The 19,608-nt window shown below is 36.0% G+C and overlaps 1 protein-coding gene across 9 annotated transcripts in view; it reads left to right on the top strand.

The window, feature by feature from the left end:
- Positions 1 to 320: 320 nt before the first annotated feature.
- Positions 321 to 19,608, top strand: part of LOC149784106 (E3 ubiquitin-protein ligase TRIM56-like) — a 60,689-nt gene continuing 41,401 nt past the window's right edge. For all 9 annotated transcript variants that reach the window (XM_089932195.1, XM_089932200.1, XM_089932201.1 and 6 more), the window contains exon 1: positions 321 to 1,592. In XM_089932195.1, coding sequence (XP_089788321.1) covers positions 552 to 1,592 — 1,041 coding nt within the window. In that variant the 5' untranslated portion in view covers positions 321 to 551. The remainder of the gene's footprint in view (positions 1,593 to 19,608) is intronic.

Below are 19,608 nucleotides of genomic sequence, written 5' to 3'. Positions count from 1 at the left end.
TCCCAGCTTAATGCTGCTTAATTGACTATATTCATGTATGTGCAAGGCAAGACTAGCAAGAATTGCAACTGGTGATTTTATTTCAGCTAGCAAAGAATATATTATCGAAACATATATATATATATATATATATATATATATATATATACACACACACACACACACATGTATATAATATATATATATATATATATATAGAGAGAGAGAGAGAGAGAGAGAGAGAGAGATTAATAGATAAAGGGAAATAATTCAACCAATACTTTACCTTAAACGGTGATTTCCCTTGGAAAGCTATTTTTATCGCTCTTTTTGTCATCGACTTGGGTATCTAGGTCAGTGTTATAAGTCACCAACCGTTATCCTTTAATACGACAAGGTGGTAATCTACTGAAAACGTGAGGGGGCCTGCTTGCATATATTTTGGTACAAGGTTTTCTGTGTATATTGTATTAAATTATAATGAAAGATGCGACAATAAAACTTAACGGGATTGATGATATACATGATAGACCTTTTTCTACTGGTCGAACAAAACGAAATTTCTTTCCAAAATGGCGGCTGGACGACATGACTGCAGTATTTGTATGGGTAGTTTTAAGAATCCTAAGCTAATATCATGCCACCATAGTTTCTGTTACAGTTGTCTGGAGGATTATGTAAAGATACGCCTTCTCAACGGTCGATTTGATTGCCCAATCTGCAGAACAAGCGTACAATTGCCAGAGGGTGGCGTATCAGGTTTCCCTACTAACTCTTATATCGATACTGACGCTAGCGATACATTTTCTTGTGACATTTGTGGTCCAGATAGTGCGGCATGCAGTAGATGTTTAGACTGTGAGGAGAACTTGTGCGGGTCTTGTTGCAATGTACACGAAAGATCGAAGGCGAGTAGGCATCATAAAATATGTGATTTGAGAACTCTAGATTCTGAAACGAAAGGCAGAATGCGACAACGTGTATTTTGTGATCAACATCCAGAAGACGAAATCAGGTTCGTTTGCAGAGACTGTAACGTGCTTATTTGTTTACTGTGCAGAGTGGATAATCACCAAGGTCATAAGACAGATAAAGTAGCTGTTGCTGCAATTGAAATGAAAACGACCCTACAGACCAAACTGAATGAATGCGCAGACAAACTGATACGTATCAATGCTTCTAAGAAAAAGGGAGAGGAGCTTGATAGGAGGATTAATGATGCAGAGCAGGAGGAATTAAAAGCAATTGACGACCAGCGTTCACGGATAAACAGAATACTTGATCAGGAAGTGACAAATGCGAAAGCCAGAATAAAAACTGTTTACCACGACCATAGGCAGCAAATCGCAGTTTTCACAAGAGATATGCAGGATGAATTTAATATGTGTTGGAACGCAAAGGACAAGGCACAGACTTTAATTGATCAAGGGGCAGACATCGAAATAATAAATAAAGGTCCTGATCTTAAACAATTGGTTTCTTCAGCCATATCAAAGACTGATCAAACACCTAATACTTGTCTGGAGAAAAAACTGTTTTCACCAGGTGAAATCAAGCCAGATGAACTTATTTCCATGTTTGGAATGATGCATCAATCCACTAAACTAAGCCCAGTAAGTATCAAGTCTCGTAATTTTGTTTTAATCCTTATTCCTCATCTTTGATAATATAAGTAGTAATTGCAATCCAGACGGATGCAGTCACTGCATGTATTTTTCTTTAACCTGAGTTAAGTTCCTGCAAGGATATTCTTGACATGTGATGACGGTTTCCAAATTTTACTATAGTATAGCTTGTAAATTACTACACTGAGGTTTCCCGAAAATACTACATAAAATATTTCATCAAAATTAAATTTAAAAAAATAACACCAACCCCCCTCTCAAGCAAGCTAAACAAAACATAAATAAACAAAATTAATTTGTAATGAATTTAAACTGTATTATATATTTGCTGCTTACCCCATGGGTGAATTATGGAAACATTTATGTTTTATACTTTGAAACTATAAAAGTGGCTATATGCATATAGACGAGTCGATAGCAATCAAAAGGTTCTTCATGTGCAATGCATTGATGCAGCAAATATGCTTCGATCTTTATACTCGGATATATTATAAAGCAAGGGAAATATAGCTGCATGACTACGTCAGCGTAGTGAATAAGGGTGCAAGAATTTTCACATACCCCCCCCACACAAATACTTATATATACGCTTAGTATGTATGTCCTTTTACACAAAGTTAGTCCAATAACTCGACCCCCCCCCCCCCCAAAAAAAACCCACAAAAACGTTGTTGATATTGATTGACGATTTGTGGGTCTGCTGTCACCTTTTTCATTGATATGTGCAATTTTGTTGCATGAAAATCTTTCCGGAACAAACCTGCATATACTTTAGAAACAAACTAGTAATTGGTAACAGCCTTATCTTGCGCGAAATTTTAAACAAATGGCCACAAAACAGAGAATTGTGCTATTCCACTTGGATTTACAAGCTACCAAACATAGGATTTCCTCTGGAAATATAATATAAATGTTACCAATAAAATCATTCAGCCGATGGTAGCTCCACATCTGCAATATACACCGATGTGTGGAGCCAAAATTGGCTGCAGTCATTTGTAGGTTTTAATGAATATGCGATGTTTTCCCCTAAAACGTCAACCAGTATCATAAGCGAGTGCCTGATTTATCGGCATAACATGAAGTAAATAAGTTCTACATACAAAACAATTTTATTTGCTTTTATAAAGGGACTCAATTCATCACAGGTGGTTCGAACCGTTGGTGATACGGCCCAAATGCCAGGCTCAATCGGACGATATGAAATATTAAAAGAGAAACAAAAATAAGACACCCACCCTCAAAACCCTACAACAGAAAAATAGCAGCAGAGAGCAGGGATGGTCCTGGCTTTTAAAAAGCTGTCGCCAAAAAAATCGCCAACCTCAATATTTTGTTGCCAATTTTCAAAAAGTGTCGCCAGAACAAGTAGTGCACATTTTTTGAAGTGTTAATTTAGTCTATTAATGTAACAGGCAATGAAAATTACAAAAGATGGGTTAGTTAATACTCTAATTACAATAAGCATTAACAAAATGTTACAAAGTGTTATATGAAGATCCATCGCGATTTTAGGGCTGCCAACTTGTTGAATGCAGTTTCAAAGTCTAATTTTTCACATCTGTACATGCTGATTCTCATTAAATTCTCGAGAGATGAAATGCAGAGTTTATTTCTGATGTCATTTTTTATGAGGTTCATCTTACTGAATCCACGTTCACAGTCTACAGTGCTGACTGGTGACACCAGTAGTCTCTCGGCAGCTCCCACCCCCTCTCCCCCTTATGGCTAGCTTCACAAAGCTTAAAGTGAATTGCTTCCTAAATCCCAAGAATGATCACTGAATGCTGCATAAATTTTCTCGACAAGCAAACTAGGATCTCCATTCCCACAAATGAAACTTACACAAGTCAACACCTGGCAATATTGGACCGTATATATAAGCATAAATTCACACCCAATTTAGGGATTCTTTCACTCCTGTATTTTGAGAAATAAATAATTATTATTAATTATGCAAAACTGTTTTTTGTTTTTTTTTGCTATTTCTTGTTGCAGAGTTTAAGTCTTTGCAGCCATAACACGAATTGATGGCAAAAGGAAAAGATCAATGAGTAAAATGTTGCACTGGCGACAGATATAATTGTGATTGAGATTTTTTCCATTTGCTTTGTATTTATACGCAATAGTCGGTACTTCAAAGGTTATCAGTTTTCTATGAAGGTTCAGCAAAACTATTGTATTGGTATATGTAAAAAAAACAAAAAAAAAAACAAAAAAAAACAAAAGAAAAAACAACAGAAGGATTAGCCATTCAATTAATTGTATCTGTTCTATTCGCGTCTTCAGGAGTCGGTCAGTTGTAGGTGTAGTTCGGTAGCATGATTGACTGTATCACAGCATACAGTATTCAGCCCAGATGTCAGCATAAGCAGATTATGATGTAACAATGCACTCTAAAGATGGGGTTGTCAATACGAACAAAGGATCGTTTGTGTAACAGATTGATTCCAATGCATTGCTTAGTCAAGTTCGTGGCTTTCTTTTATTCTCCCTTTTAATTTATCCAGTCAAAATCCATGATTGTATGTACAAATTAAATAACCAAAAAGTCTGCCGCCAAAAAAATCGCCAGATGGGATATTTTTGTCGCCAATAAGGAAAAAAAATCGCAATTTGCGACATTGGCGAAGCCCAGGACGATCCCTGAGAGAGGGTGAACAGCCTCTAACTGACTCACTTTCAAATCGTAAAAATAAGCCTTCATGAAAATCGCAACAAAAAAAATCGCTGCGGTGACTGGGGATGCGGAGACAACACCCTCGTTGCTGCTATCAATTAAAATAAAATTATAACAAATAGTGCAACTAGCACAGGAATCTTACACAGCTAGATTAGCTCAAGAACGACTACAAGCAATTAAGAAATATATTCCACTAAGAGATTATGTTAAACAAAAACTGCAAGCACGTCAAGAATCACATGTTGAATTCGCAGAAGGTGCAGAGCAAATATTTAAACCTATCACAACAGTTACTGAAAGAGTCGCAACAGCTACTGAAGGTCTTCTTCCAGCAGTAAAACAAACTGCTGCGGCAAACTGGAAAATAGCGGCGAGGATTAAACAAAACAAAAAAGATTTTACAAGAACTTTCAGCTGAAATAGCTGCAGCTCAACTTCTACCCGTCGGTGAAGAAATACAACAAATATTTGATAGCATTGATAAGTCCGCAAGGAGGTCAGTGATGTAAAGAAACTTGTTACGCCAGAATCAAAACCACCTTCAAAACCACCAGCTCAATTTACCCAAGATGGTTATGGACAACTTCAGGAGAATCCTAGGAAGATTGCCGCATACGGATATAAAGTTCGTGATAAATTATTAGATCAAAACACCCTTGATGTTTCAGAAGAAAACTGGATTCCTTTTGTATTTCGATAATTTTAAAATATACAAAGAATCACTAGTAAACACAAGGATAACTTAACACAATTTCAGAAAGAAGTTGAAGAGATAAAAAAAATCATCTGTTATCACGAGATATTTTATCACAAAATAATTTTAAAAAATTCATTCTCTCCATGTCGTATCGAGGAGGATGAATTTTACGATGCACCTGGCACTGGTGCTATTGGTAGCAGTTTTACTACATGAAGAGGTCTTGTTACTTGTCCTAACAACATCCTCGATGATGTAGGACGACTAGAAGTTCTCATAGGAGGAAAACGAGCCGGTAATAATTCTCCAGAAATTATTAGTGAAGCAGCTGGTATCTGTCGACAATTATTTCAGGGTGGTGTTATGAATATTACTATTTACCAAGAATTTGTCGACGAACTCATAGACGGTTACTATAGTGACTAGTCACTATTATTAGATAAACAAATAACAAGATGATTATACACAACAATGGTCACCGCAGACCCGTGACGGTCAGAGTAGTAAACTCACGATTACCTGTCTACAGCGCGTACTACGGAGATGGATTAGGTAATATTATCCAGGGATTATTTGCAAAAATAGCTCCAAAAGCAGGGCCAGTCACAAAACATTTATCAATGAAAGTCATCAATGTTATTGGAGAAAAAGCTCCTGGTTTAGTCGCTGTTTTAGCTGGTAAAGCTTTCACGGCAGCCAAGGGCAGATTAGCACGACTATTACGCAGACAGCAGACAGTTAAACCACAACCACCAAGGACAATTTTACCGTCCACGGAGGATATGTCTGCGGATATCATTAAAAAGGTAAACATAGCCTTAGATCAAAAACTAGCATAGATGATGAATCCTGTACCTAACGAAGAAACAAACACAAGTTTTATTTCAGGAAGCGGAGTTTCCCGAGGATCTAGGCGACCACAATTTAAAAAATGAGAAGTATAATAATGATGTTCGCGCGCACAGCTGATACAGCATTCCACATGAGTGAACCAGTTCACAGAGATGAATATGTACGCGATTATCAGTTTTATTCCTACGACGCACGAGGAAGAATTGATTTGCAGACCATGATACAAGTATATATTTTCTACCCGCTGATGCGTTTTATTGAGGTTGAAGGTGAGCTTGTAACAGATGTTGTTGCCAATACACCATACAACGCCAGGGTTATAGCTGGTTTTGTTAATAATGGTATTATGGTGTTATTTGACAGCGATACATATGTGATTGCTGCAAAAAACATCGAGACATTTCAAAAGGATGTTGACGCTACCACAACAGTAGTAGGGTTAGCAAGATACTCTGACGATTATACAAGATCAGTTGGTCCATCAGTGATGTTTTACAAAGATAACACTAATCATCCTGATCACAGGCAATTTCTTCAGTCAGCTGGAATAGTCAGACCTGGTGCTGATTTTTTGATGTTACAAATCATCAACGACAATTACAACCTTGGTTTTGCCACACGTAGGGCAATGTTGAGAGGTGACCGTAGAAGATTTGTATGCGCGATTCCACTGTCACATATCTTTGGATTTTGCAGAAATGTCAGAAACGTTATCATTGTTCTTATACGAAAAGGTAGCGACAATGATGCTATTTTGCGTGCTGGTGGAGCTGCTGCTGGTAAGGTAAATCTACATAAACTCTCACTATGTATGTCAGTAATGATCGATCGCTGAAGAACAACAATTAATTTATTTTATGAACACAGATGGTAAGTAGTTGCTGTCATGGCACACACTGTCCACATACAGCATTCAGAGCAATGTTGCTGAAATTTCTACAAGGCGGATAGCGACTCTGCAGGGTATTTCTGCACATAGACACGTGTTTATTACGCTGCAAAATGTTGATCGGCTGGGTAATCAAGAACACAGTCAAATCATATTTCACAACCTTGGAGATAATGAAGTTTCTTTATGAATAAACGGACACCAAGAACCATCCGAGGATATAATCCTGAATTTTGAAAACAATAATGTTGCGCGCGTGTATCATCGATTGATGTGGTATATGTGACGTGATCAAAATGTAGATACCCGTTTACAAATTTCACAGTTGGATTTTACAACATTGTATCCAATCTATTAATTTTTACTGGAGCATTTAGATTTATTTAGGCAATCTATCATTGATATACACTTCATCTAGAGTATATCCAGGTGGTGTTAATTACAGAGCAATCGCGGTTATACTTAGCGACAAAGCAATGTTGCTTGAGGGGACTGGTTGTCGAATGAGAGTTATTGATGAACCAGTAGAAAATATGTTTATTTAAAATTATGAGTGTTTTATAAATATCATATCATCATGTTAATGCCAGTCTGACTCCTGGCCAGATTAAAAAGCTACAGTCCGCAACAGTAAAAGAAAACAAAAATAGGAACCACAATAATGCTAAAGCACAGTCAGATTACAGGCGGTGAAAACAAGATGTCGTTGACGGAACGTCAACTTAAACATTTTAATAAAGCGAAACAATCCAAAACTGGAATACGACTTGAACTTTCTGCCGCTGCTATCAAAGATACTGCTAAGACCGGCGGTATATTTCCACTTCTCGGGGCAATACCAGCACTGATAGGTGCGAAGCTCCAGCCGTTGCAAAAGTGGCCGCGTTGGGTGCTGTTGGAACCGCTGCTGGAATGGCATTAAAAAAAGCAGCGGAAAAGGTATTAAGACTTCCAGGAACTCATCGAGGAAAGGGTCTAATTCTTCCATGAACACTGCGTTGATTTTTTCCGTTGTCAAATATTGATTTACTTGATGCTGCTAAGCAACTAAAAATAAAAAAACTTTTTAGGTGTTTTTGTGCGCGATCAATTACCACAGCGACCAAACAACACTGAAACAGGTATTATTAACCTCAATAACAGCACTGGATCTGGAACACACTGGGTAGCATACGCGATTGATCCTCGTGGAAATGTTTATTTTGACTTGTACGCGTTAGCTCCACCGCATGAATTGATCAACTATGTCACACCACACAAAATCCCGGTTTGGTATTCAGCATTACCTACACAAACATTGACCGATCCACCAATATGCGGCCGTGAAGCAATTGCGGTACTTGACACTGTATCAAAGACGCCATCATTGCCATCTCACAAAGTCGTATCTAATTATACAAGTCAACAGTTTGAGAAATCATTGATTTAGATCAAGAATGAAGAAAATAATGGTAGATATTTACGGAAGATCCCGCGCCGATACTACTAAGAGTTAAAAAAAAAAATTGGACGAAATAGATCTGTCAAATTACTCGACTAAAGTTCGCTGGTATTATGAACCTGGCTGGAGTTGACCAAGATAAGTTGTTATTTTTCAGGATAAATGCGGCGTGTTAAAAGCGAGTAATATCAAATGAATAGATTCAGTTCATAGAGTTCTCATTGCTACCACTGATAACATCCCTGTCTTTACCAGCGACGGAAAGATCAGATATTTAAGTATATCCATCACGGTTATCAGAAATGAAATTGCAAGAAGTGGTGCCAATCGTTTGAAGAATACTGGTGACACAATGACAGGTGAACTCAGCATGAAAGGAAATACAATAGTCATGTTAAGAGATCCAACATACGACGAAGATGCCGCGACGAAAAAATACATGGACAACGTAGATGATACAGTATCCACCCTGCGAGCTGAGTATGACGTTCATGTAAATATGTTCACGAATCTTTGTAGAAATTTTAGAAAAATTAATGAAACCGATAATCTGTTGACCGCTGACGTGAAAGTCTCTGATATCAAGACGAGCATTGAAACGATTAAAAAAAAAAACTATAGAAGATGTCATAAGTGGGCTTCTTGATATCGTTAACAAAATTAATCACATTAAAATTATTCACAAACAGATCACCAGTAACGTATACACAGTGTCATCGGGATTCTCAGCATGGTCACAGCAAAGTAATACCGTCAAACATGCCGCGGAAGTCACTGATGTGTACAGAATGTGTGTGTTGAGCGCTGAAAAACTTAGTATATACACTACATATCCCTGGCGTCACTCAACCGATAAGGTTTCAGGAGTTGTGTCTATGTGTTAAATAGCAGAGATGAAGAAACATTTATACTGGAAGCAGCTGGTAAGAAATTAAACGCATCATCTTACTGGTGGTGTCTGGAATTATTGCTGAAAAACTTACGTTGATTTTTTAAATCAATATGATTACTGTGTAAATATAATGGACATTTCAATCGACGTTCAAAAAATTAGATATGATCAAGTACGTAATTTGGCAAATAATGTTTAAAACCATCATTGACTAGTATACAATGAAAGTAAAAAGTACCAAAGACGTGCAGTTCTCATTGATATTATTGTGTAATCGGTATGCGTGCTCACTGCTGGTACCAGTGAGGTATTATCAGCGTTAACACCATTAACGGCAGCTGCAGCTGTGACAATATGTGTTTCATCATCTGCAACCATCGCTGGGGTTCTTAATGTTATGCGAAAAAGATATCCACATGCACGAGCACAAAATTGCATGATTATGTTGTAAAAGTACACATGGTAGGAACAGCATATTCCAAATTGTCATCGCTGATGTCATCAAGCCTTAACGATATGACGATATCCGATTCTGAATTTGACACAGTACTTAAGACCTACAGTGAAGTCATCGATTTAGAAAATCGCTATTTTGGAAAATGGAATTTTAAATAATGAGAGAACTACTTCAGCAGATAGCCACAAATACAACCACAATGAAAACCACGATATCAGTAAACTCCACTAATCCTGAATTTAGCATTAATTTTCCAACTGCGATTCCAGTAAAAGGAAATAGCTCTTGCAAAGTTGCGAGCATACTATACTTGGCCTAATAGATCAAGATCATTCAGCGGACTACAATCAAATAATTCGCTGGTATTTGCAAATAAAAATAAAGATGATGGAACACCCGATTGGCAAACTGTTGGAATATCCACAGGCAGTTATCAGATCGAACAGATCAGTGATGGATTTCAACGTAGAATAAAAACTATCATGGTGAAAGAATCCAATACAGCGATAACAGTACACAAACCAACGCTATCGTCCGCAATTGAAATAAATTCACTGCATTACGTCGTTGATATATATCAGTTATTGATCTGCTCTGTGCTAGGATGGTCTGTAGTTGCTCCTGAATATCAAGGACTGCCAGAACCAAAAACGTCTGATTTCATCACCAAAGAAATGAAATATATAAAGGAACCACAATACAAAAAAGATTTTTGGAACACGAAAATAGTCGATTTCTACTATCCTGGTAATTATCTCCCAAATCATAAAGAAGCAGTTAAAATATTTATATAAAACCCAGATGGTTTTGACGTAATTATAAGCGAAGAATATATCAATGAAATGTCAGAAAAAATTAAACTTGAACTTTTGGTAATTTAAATAATTTACATGTTAGTATTGAACAAAATTATTCAGATGAATTAAAACAACAAATCATCGAAACAACTCACATCATGGACGATATTAAGTCTATTAATAGGCAAATTCATAATGAAGTATTAAAAATTAAAAATTGAGGATTATGTTGTCATTGATTTTCGAAAAATATTTCTTGATCGTTATTAAATAACCGAACAACAGTTACCGACATTCGTGATAGCATCACTTGCAACCAGCGAACTATAAAAATCAATTAACGGTCTAATCAACTAAAATTTTTGAAAAATAATCCGAGCATAGATCTCGGAAACGCTTAATTATTTGGGCGCCAATTTTTGATCTGGGATGCAGAAAATCCATGAAGCAGGAGTCCTCCATATGCATGTTATAGGTGTGCGCAAATTTTAAAGACTTGCCAGTCCTGCTTCAGCCACCTGCATTGTGGGAAAATGTGTTGATTACTTAGCTGTGCTGATATTTACAATGACATAATTCAGTGACTGAAAGACCCCTTAATGTACACGTTGCCATTATAAGAGTACATCAAAAAGAACATGCTGCAATAGCTGGGTGGCAAGATCAAAGGCTTTGACTGGCGGCTGGATGCGAAAATGTACTGATATTTACAGTGATTGAATTCCAAGTCAGAAAGACCCAGAGATGTGGTCATTTGTAAAAGTACATCAAATAAACAACTTTAGCTTTCGTTATTGTGTTCATTTCCAAATGTATTGGAATAGGTAGTGCACGAGAATTAAGACATGTTGAGACTTAGACAAAATGCCATTTGTAAATTTGGATAAGTATTTTGGGGTTAAAGGCAAACTTACGAAGATTGTAACGAGATTCACAAGAGTGCTAAAGCTGTTAGAAATGATAGTTCGGATAGGACAGTAGCTAAGTGTAAGAAAGGGTGTGATGCCTAGCTTAGTGTTTGGAATAAGCCCTTACTTGGATTGACAAAATTCAGTAGCACTCTGATGAACGACCAAGAGCTATATAAGAAGTACATTGACTGACCATACTCTTTTTAAATGTCCCTCGCCTTAGCCCGGTTAGTTCTAGTGTTGTAGCGAAATGTATTCATCAATAGATCAGTAGGTAGGCCTAGTTTTGATATCAATCACAAGCATATGTTTTGATAGCTGATTGACCATTAACCCTTTTCTGAGTAAGGTAGTAACTATCAATTTCCTGCATGATATCTTTTGATGATAACACATATAAACATGTGTTTTAAGATCAGAATCGGTGATCTGGATATATATTAACTGTCTCTTACACACTAATTCGTCATAAAATTAGTTTGAAACTCTAAGTGAGCCAGTAGGCCTAACGGGAAATAATGGCGGACTTCGCTAAGTCTGAGATATACCAGTTTATTAGATTGTCTGTTTTCATAAATCATCGGGCAAATATTTTCAGACAAATATACAGATCATTGAAAGCAAAGCCAAATTATTATTTTATTAAAGATTTAACTTTAAAATGCAGATTATGTAGGTCAGAAACCTATGGGACAATGCTATGTTGTGGAATTGGAGAGATGCGCTTTAAGGTCTAAGCTGTTTTCCGACCTAACACGTATTTGCGAAAATACGGGAAAAGACAGCAAATAAGATAATATTTAACCATTGCCTAAAATTACTACAGGGACGTAGACAAATAAATAAACCATAAATTTGCAATCCTGTCAGTGGACTGTTGTAATGAAGCTAGGTTAAAGTGAGTGATTACATTACGTAAACCTGTCCATCTAAAAATAGATGCAATCACGTCTGTGTTGATTCTGTAGGAAAGAACGGGCTGCAACTTTTGATGGTGGCACTCCTATTCTTACCAAAATGAGAGTCCTGGACTCCTAGTTTTCAAATTCTAGCAAGATGTCTGACTTGAGTCATGGAGAAAAATAACACCGCCACCAAGTATGTTACGATAGAACAATACTGAACATGGTGAAGGCCATCATATTTCTCTGGGAATTGAAATATAACCTCAACGATCGCGGTCAATCTTATTTGTGATGCAATTGATGGAAGTTATCAGACAATACTGATATATCAAATCAGGCGCAGCAGGAATATATCTTATATACTTTTACACCACAAGTCCCACCTGGATATCTGATTGTGCAAGAACGGATCAATCTGGTCCATCTACAATGTCATAATCCGCTACTATCAAGAATAAATTTCAAACTAAATAACCAATCCGGCAACTTACTTGCCCTTCGTGCAATGACTCTGAGTCGAATTTATATGTAAAATCCTAAAAATCACGATTTACGACAATTTTTAATAGTAGATTTCCAATGTTAATGATTTTTAATCGTAGAGTGTTGTCTCCCCTTATGAAGGACAGAGTCAAGGGAATGGCACATACTTTAACAATGCCACTGAAGCGTGATTCACATTAAAACAGTAAAAAATATTTCTCCTTTGATTTTTACCTTGATAAAATCAAGGGGTTGGATAATTTTTTTAACTGACAAATCGACTAAAATCAGTGAATAAATAGACTAAAATCTGACATACTTTCACTTGCATTTCCACGAACGACTCTAACTTTCATTTTCATTACCACTGACAGTTTCGGACATAATTTTTTAAAATTGTCTTATGCAAGTATTGATTGTCTTTTTTTGCTTAGTATTCATGAGACAGTTCTAAACTGTTTTGTTTTTTTCCTATGGTGAGAGAAAGAGAGAGAGAGGGACGAAATCCCCATCTTCAGTTTCTTTTACTGTAGCCAATGACTGAAACTTGGAATTTTGAATTCTTTTTAAAACTTTGTATTTACCTTCTTGTAATGTTTCAAAATGAGAAATAATTTTTTTTCAGGATTTAGTTCATCAGATATATTTATGCCGTCTTTATCTAATTTTTTAAAGGCAGAAATAATATCGTTGATATTTTCGTAATTCATTATATACTAAATATACATTTAAAAGAAAAACAAAAAATAAACCGTATGATGATGAACGGTTATCATTCAAGGGTCCCTTCATTGACCTTTGTGTCTTTCATAGGTTTTTGTTGTTGAGATTTTTGTCTTTTTGAGACCTTTCCTATGGTCTTCTCGGTACCCTATGACCATTTCTGTTGGCTGACATTCTTTACGAATGTCCTTGTGGGGTGCCCTTCAGCAGGATGAATGGCTATCATTCATGGGTCTCTTCATTTGCCCTTGTGTCTTTCATAGGGTTCTTTTTTAGATTTTTGCCTTTTTGAGACCTTTCTTGTGGTCTTCTCGGCACCCTATGACCCTTTGTTTTGGCCGACTTTCTTTCTAAATGTCCTTGTGCGGTACCCTTCAGTAAGATTTAGAACTCACATCACGCTACCGTTTATTTTTATGGACGGCACAATATATATAGCATGTAACCGATACCTGGACCTCCAGAAATAAATCACGCGATGGGCATGGCTTATTTGCTGTTTGTACTTTTATTTTTTCTTAATTATAATCGCAAAAAATATAGTTGAAACAGGAAACCCGACTGATTCAGTAAAACGAGAATATTGTTTCTGAAAACTAAACATCATTTATCCTTAATAAAAGGTTACACCCACCTTTACTGGCAGTCCTTGATAAAAAATAATGGAGATAACTGTCAGCACTTCAGGTAGATACTTTCTTGAAATACAATTCCAACCGCTCTCTTAAGACCAAAGTCATTTACTTCTGTATTTGAGTAATTAACATTACAGTAATAGGTGTTTTCGTTTTTCCTACCATTTGATTCTGTGACTTTAGGAACACCTGACCCCCAAGAAACTCCCGAAAAGAGAATTAACCACAAAAAATATTTATTTACAAATATCCTGAAATCTATCTCCCTTGACATTGTCAAGGGGACAATGATAACTCTATCAACCGCATTACATATCCATGGAAGAGTTATTTCCCTTGATTGTCTGTATAACACTACTGGCACATAAATGAAATCCTCTGTTTGTACTTCTGTGAAAAAGCAAATTTATATATTTTATTTGTGACTTTTTGTACTGAAGGTATGCATATATCGAAATACTTTGCAGCCACATTCATCAATTGAAATATTTTTTCTTCACGGGTTTCAAAATTTATGAATTTGATGGCTTCTTTCACACTTCCCAGTATTTCCGAATAAACAATTTTCGCTCCGTGTAATAGCACGAAGGTTATCCAAAGAGTTACTTTTGCGATCTGAGTCAATAGGATCAATCACAAGACCGTCTTTGATTACCACGTGAAAAGTCTATTATATCAATCTATGACAGAAATGCCTCTTCCCCCCAGCATTGAATCTAAGATAACCGGTATTATCAACAACCACAACTGGTTTCTTTAAGTAGACAGTTTCTGATTACACCATCATGAGATGCTTCATAATCTGTGATGATAGGATGTCTGACAAATTATTTTTGCTCCATTTTATATATAATATTATTTGTCTAAATTATAATTTGTCTTTATAAATCTAGCTGTATAATTTGCAGTTTTTTTTAAATAATTTTATCAAGGTTAGAGTCTTTGACGTTATTTTTTAAAATCATACTATCATTTTAGTTCTCTATATCATTTACCACCACATTACACACAACTGCGTTTACCCTCTAACTCCAACACCACACCATAAGCACAGTTTTGGACCAAGACTCCATCTTGTTATGCTTTGTAAATGTTGTATGCAGAATTCATTTACGCAAGAATTGTTACAAGGAGTTGAAGACCCTATCATCAACCACTTTCATTGTTTCCTTATTTGAGTCATTGTATATATATATATATATATAATATTTTTTTAAAAAAATACAGGTTTAAAATATAATACAGAAGAGTTTGAGAGATTATCCACAATCAAGCTTTGGAAAACTTCGCTTCCTGAATCCAAATTCGATCTTGACAAAAGAACCCCTGACTTGTGGAGTCGAGCTTTGGTTGATCCGATGATTAATCTAATTAATAATATTTGGAATGCTAAAAAAGAATTTTCTGATAATAATAATAATAATAATAATAATAATGCTTTATTTATAGAGGGTGACTCATTAGTCAAGGACTATTCTCCCTTGAGGCCCTCTTAAGGAGAGTATAACAATGCACATTATATGAAAATGGCAATAATTACTGTTTATTTTAACATGTTTAGTATTAAAATACTAAATTTCATTATCTGTTAGAAACACATACATGCTCATGATATCTTTTCTTAAATATTCTAATATTTTCAGCAGATTTTACATGTAGTGGAAGCTTATTCCACAGAACTGTGCCAGAGTATTGAAAACTCTTTTTAAATTGCTCTGTTCTTGGTTTTGGTATTAGAATGTTTCCATGTGATATTGATCTCAACTGGTATTGTGCTGAAAAAGGCCTGAATAAGTCTTGAAGATACTCTGGTGCAGTTCCATGTAGACATTTATATAAAAGAACTGCCTTGTGAAAATCTATCCTGTCATATATTGTGAACCATTTGAGTTCTGTAAATAATGCTTTTGAGGGATGATCAACAGATGCATCTAAAATTACACGTGCTGCTCGTTTCTGAAGTTTATAAATCCTGTCAAGCTCAGATTTGGCACAGTTTCCCCATACATTAGAACAATAATCCATTGTTGGAAGAATATATGACTTGTAGTATAGATTGCGAGTTTCCATAGGTAAATATTTCTTGATTCTGCTGAGAAGGGCAATTTTGGATGACAGTGTTTTACAAAGCTTATCAATATGGTCATTCCATAACAAATTATTATCTACAGACACACCTACAAGCCTTTCATGTTTGACATTTTCTAATGGATGATTATTTATTGCAAGAGACAGTTTTGGGTTCCCTGACTTGTGTAGCTTTTGTGATGTCCCCAAAATCATACATTTTGTTTTACCTTCATTAATTACCATCCTATTTTGTTGTGCCCAGTTTTGGACTCTGATAAGGTCTGAGTTTAATTTCATTTGGATAACTTCAGTATCAGAACTAGATGTATACAAAGTTGCATCGTCTGCAAACAAATCTGTGTTTGTGGATTCATTATTTAATGGTAGATCATTGATATAGATAAGGAAGAGGAGAGGGCCCAAAACTGAGCCTTGAGGGACTCCTGAATGAATAGTGCGAGTTTGAGAGCTAATATTGCCAATGCTTACTTGTTGAGACCTTTGGTTTAGGTATGATCTAAACCAGTTTAAAGAAGGATTGTCAAATCTGTAACAGTTCAACTTTTGCAGCAGAATTTCATGATCAACAAGATCAAAGGCTTTCTTGAAGTCAAGGAAAACAATCCCAGTCATATGTCCATTATCCATTTCCTTCAGCCAAAGATCAATTAATTTGGTAAGTTCTGTTTGGCACGAGTGGTACTTTCTAAATCCTGATTGAGCTTTATGAAATAGAGAGTATGTTTCGAAAAATTTATAGACCTGAATGGCTATATGCTTTTCAAATAGTTTTGACAATACAGGTAGAATTGATATTGGTCTGTAATTTCCTGGATCCTCCTTTTCTCCTTTCTTAAAGATAGGTGTAACCTTTGCACATTTCAATGTTTCTGGAAAATTACCACTCATTATACTTAAATTTATGATATGCGTTAGTGACTTTGTTATTACTGGTGCAGCAATTTTAAGAATTCGTGGACCAATACCATCCAATCCAGAGGATTTATTAATATTAACCTTAATTAGCATATCAAAAACATCACCTTCACTAACATTAGCTATTGAAAAATAATTTTCATCAGGAATTTTAGCTTTTATAAATAATAGAAGAGCATCAAGTTCAATTGGGATATTAGTCTGGTTCTGAATACTCTTACTGGAGATGCTTATGAAGAAATTGTTGAACATTTCCACAATGTCTTGTACAGATGTTGCTATATCATCATTTTGCTTAAGTCTAGGGGGAAGGCAACTGTTCTTGCGTGGGTTCAGCTCTTTTAGATGCTTCCACAATGTTTTGGTACTCTTACTTTCATTGATAGCCTGTTTATAGTAGTTCTCTTTTGCCTTATCTATCAGGTACTTAGTTTTATTTCTCCACTTTCTATAGCTTTTCATGTCTTTTTTCTTGTGGAAATTATCTCTTAGGTGCCTAGCCTCATTGATCTCAGGGGTAATCCACTTGGGTGTAATTTGGTGTTTAACCCTTTTTGTTTTAATTGGGGCATGCTTGTCTAAGGCTGCATTGAACATCTGATACCATTTGTCCAAGGCAGTGTTGACATCAGCTATAGTGCAGACTGATTGGAAAGGTTTGCAAACTAAATCATTTAAGAACATTTCCTCATCAAACTGTTTGAAGTCCCTGTATTGAATTTCAATGTGTTGGCCATTTTTAGATGATTTTGGAACATGTCTAGTTATACAGACTGGGTAGTGGTCACTCAGTGCATACACTGGTACCTTAATTTCACTTACGTTTTCAGGTTTATTAGTATAGACATGATCAATGATAGTAGCACTTTTATCCGTTACTCTAGTTGGGGTGTTAATTAATTGAGTAAAGTTGTAAGTTTCAAAGCTACTTATCCATGTTAATGGTGGAGTTTTCATATAGTCAATGTTAAAATCACCTAATATGATAATTTCTAAATCTTCCTTAAGTAATGCTTTTTGAATTTGAACCTCAAATCTATCAATCCAATCAGCTGTGGAACTAGGTGGCCTGTAAACCGAACATAAGAGTATTGGCTTTGATTGGGCAAGGGTTACTTCGATCCAGATGCTCTCTACCCCAATAGTCTCTAGATCAACACGTCTGTTATAACTAATGGAACTGTCTACATAGAGAAGAATACCCCCACCCCCCATGGATTCCCTATCTTTTCTTTCAAAGTTGAACCCCTGTATTTGGAGAGCCAAATCATCAGTATCGTCGGAAAGAAAGGTTTCACATAGGCCTAGAATATTGACTGATCTAGTTTGCTGTAATATTAACTTTATCTCATTCAGTTTAGGGAGGATGTGTTGAATATTTAGGTTGATTACTTGCAGACCTCTTTTGAGGAGGCCAAATACATGACAATTTTGATCAGAGGATTGATCTTCAGATAAAGTAGTATGCCATATATTGTTTTTAGACTTGACAGATTTCTTTACATTGCCTTGATTATTTACATAAACATATGAAGAAGATAACATACAAGATCCATCTGTTGTACCATGACCACATGTAGTGGATATTTGAGAATGTTCAATATGAGACTGATTTACATACATACAAGAAGACATTGACATATTAGACACTTGGGGGGCCTCAGAGGGAGAAGTAACTTGAACAGTATCACACAGTTGTTTACATGTTAACAAGTTGCACTTTGTACACAAATCAGATAGTGCCTGAAACCTGTTTATAGAATTATAATTATTACATTGAAAAGTGTACACATATTCTAATGCATTTTGTTGCTGGATATGTGTTGCATAGGCCTGTACATCATAGCCTTCTACCTATTGGTATGTGCACAACTTTTGCTTATGTCCTAGTTCATTACAAAGATGGCAGCGAATCTGTTTTCCATGCAGACACCGCTGTGTTACATGACCGTGCTCTCCACAATACAAGCAGTTGTCTGACTCATGCCTAACCCCTTTTATAAGTCTTATGTACTGGTCTATATTCCTAAGGAGCATGGCAGTACCTCTGTTGGACAAGTGGATTTGGTCTCGCTGGTACAGTTGTTGGTTCACTCGATTGTCTTTGAAGAAGGTCCAGTATTGCGGAACAAAGAGTATTTGGAAATTTTCACACAACATACTTAGGGTGTCATTTAGTTGAGTCATAAGTGCATCCCTTCTTGGCGGTAGACCTGAGATGATTATTTTACACTCTGCGTTTTTGGACCTGATGGCATACAACAAACTTTCATAATCATCCTCAATGCCCTTCAAAGATTGGCCATTACTGTAATTATTGCCACCAATGAGAAGAATTACAGTATGATATGGTGACATATCCATTTCCAATATTTTTTCGGTAATAGTGTTAATAGTAGCACCTCTATGAGTTTTTACGTCAGTTTTATATAACCCTCTTGTTCTTACTCCTTTGATTATTGATGATCCTATGAGAAGAGATCTGTCTTTAACTGTGTTGTTGATTTTGACCAGTGGGGGGTTCAGTTGCATTGTTTGAACTTCTTGATTTCCATGACTAGACTGACTGAGAGTTTGGTGACTGCTGTATTTAGTATTTGTATTTAATTTAGCTCCTTGTTGTGGGTAATTGG

This window comes from Sinohyriopsis cumingii, chromosome 14, assembly GCF_028554795.1.
Source record: "Sinohyriopsis cumingii isolate HCF-2022 chromosome 14, ASM2855479v2, whole genome shotgun sequence".
NCBI lineage: Eukaryota > Metazoa > Mollusca > Bivalvia > Unionida > Unionidae > Sinohyriopsis > Sinohyriopsis cumingii.
Note: the sequence above shows the minus strand (reverse complement) of the source record. Positions and strands in the feature narration are given on the sequence as shown.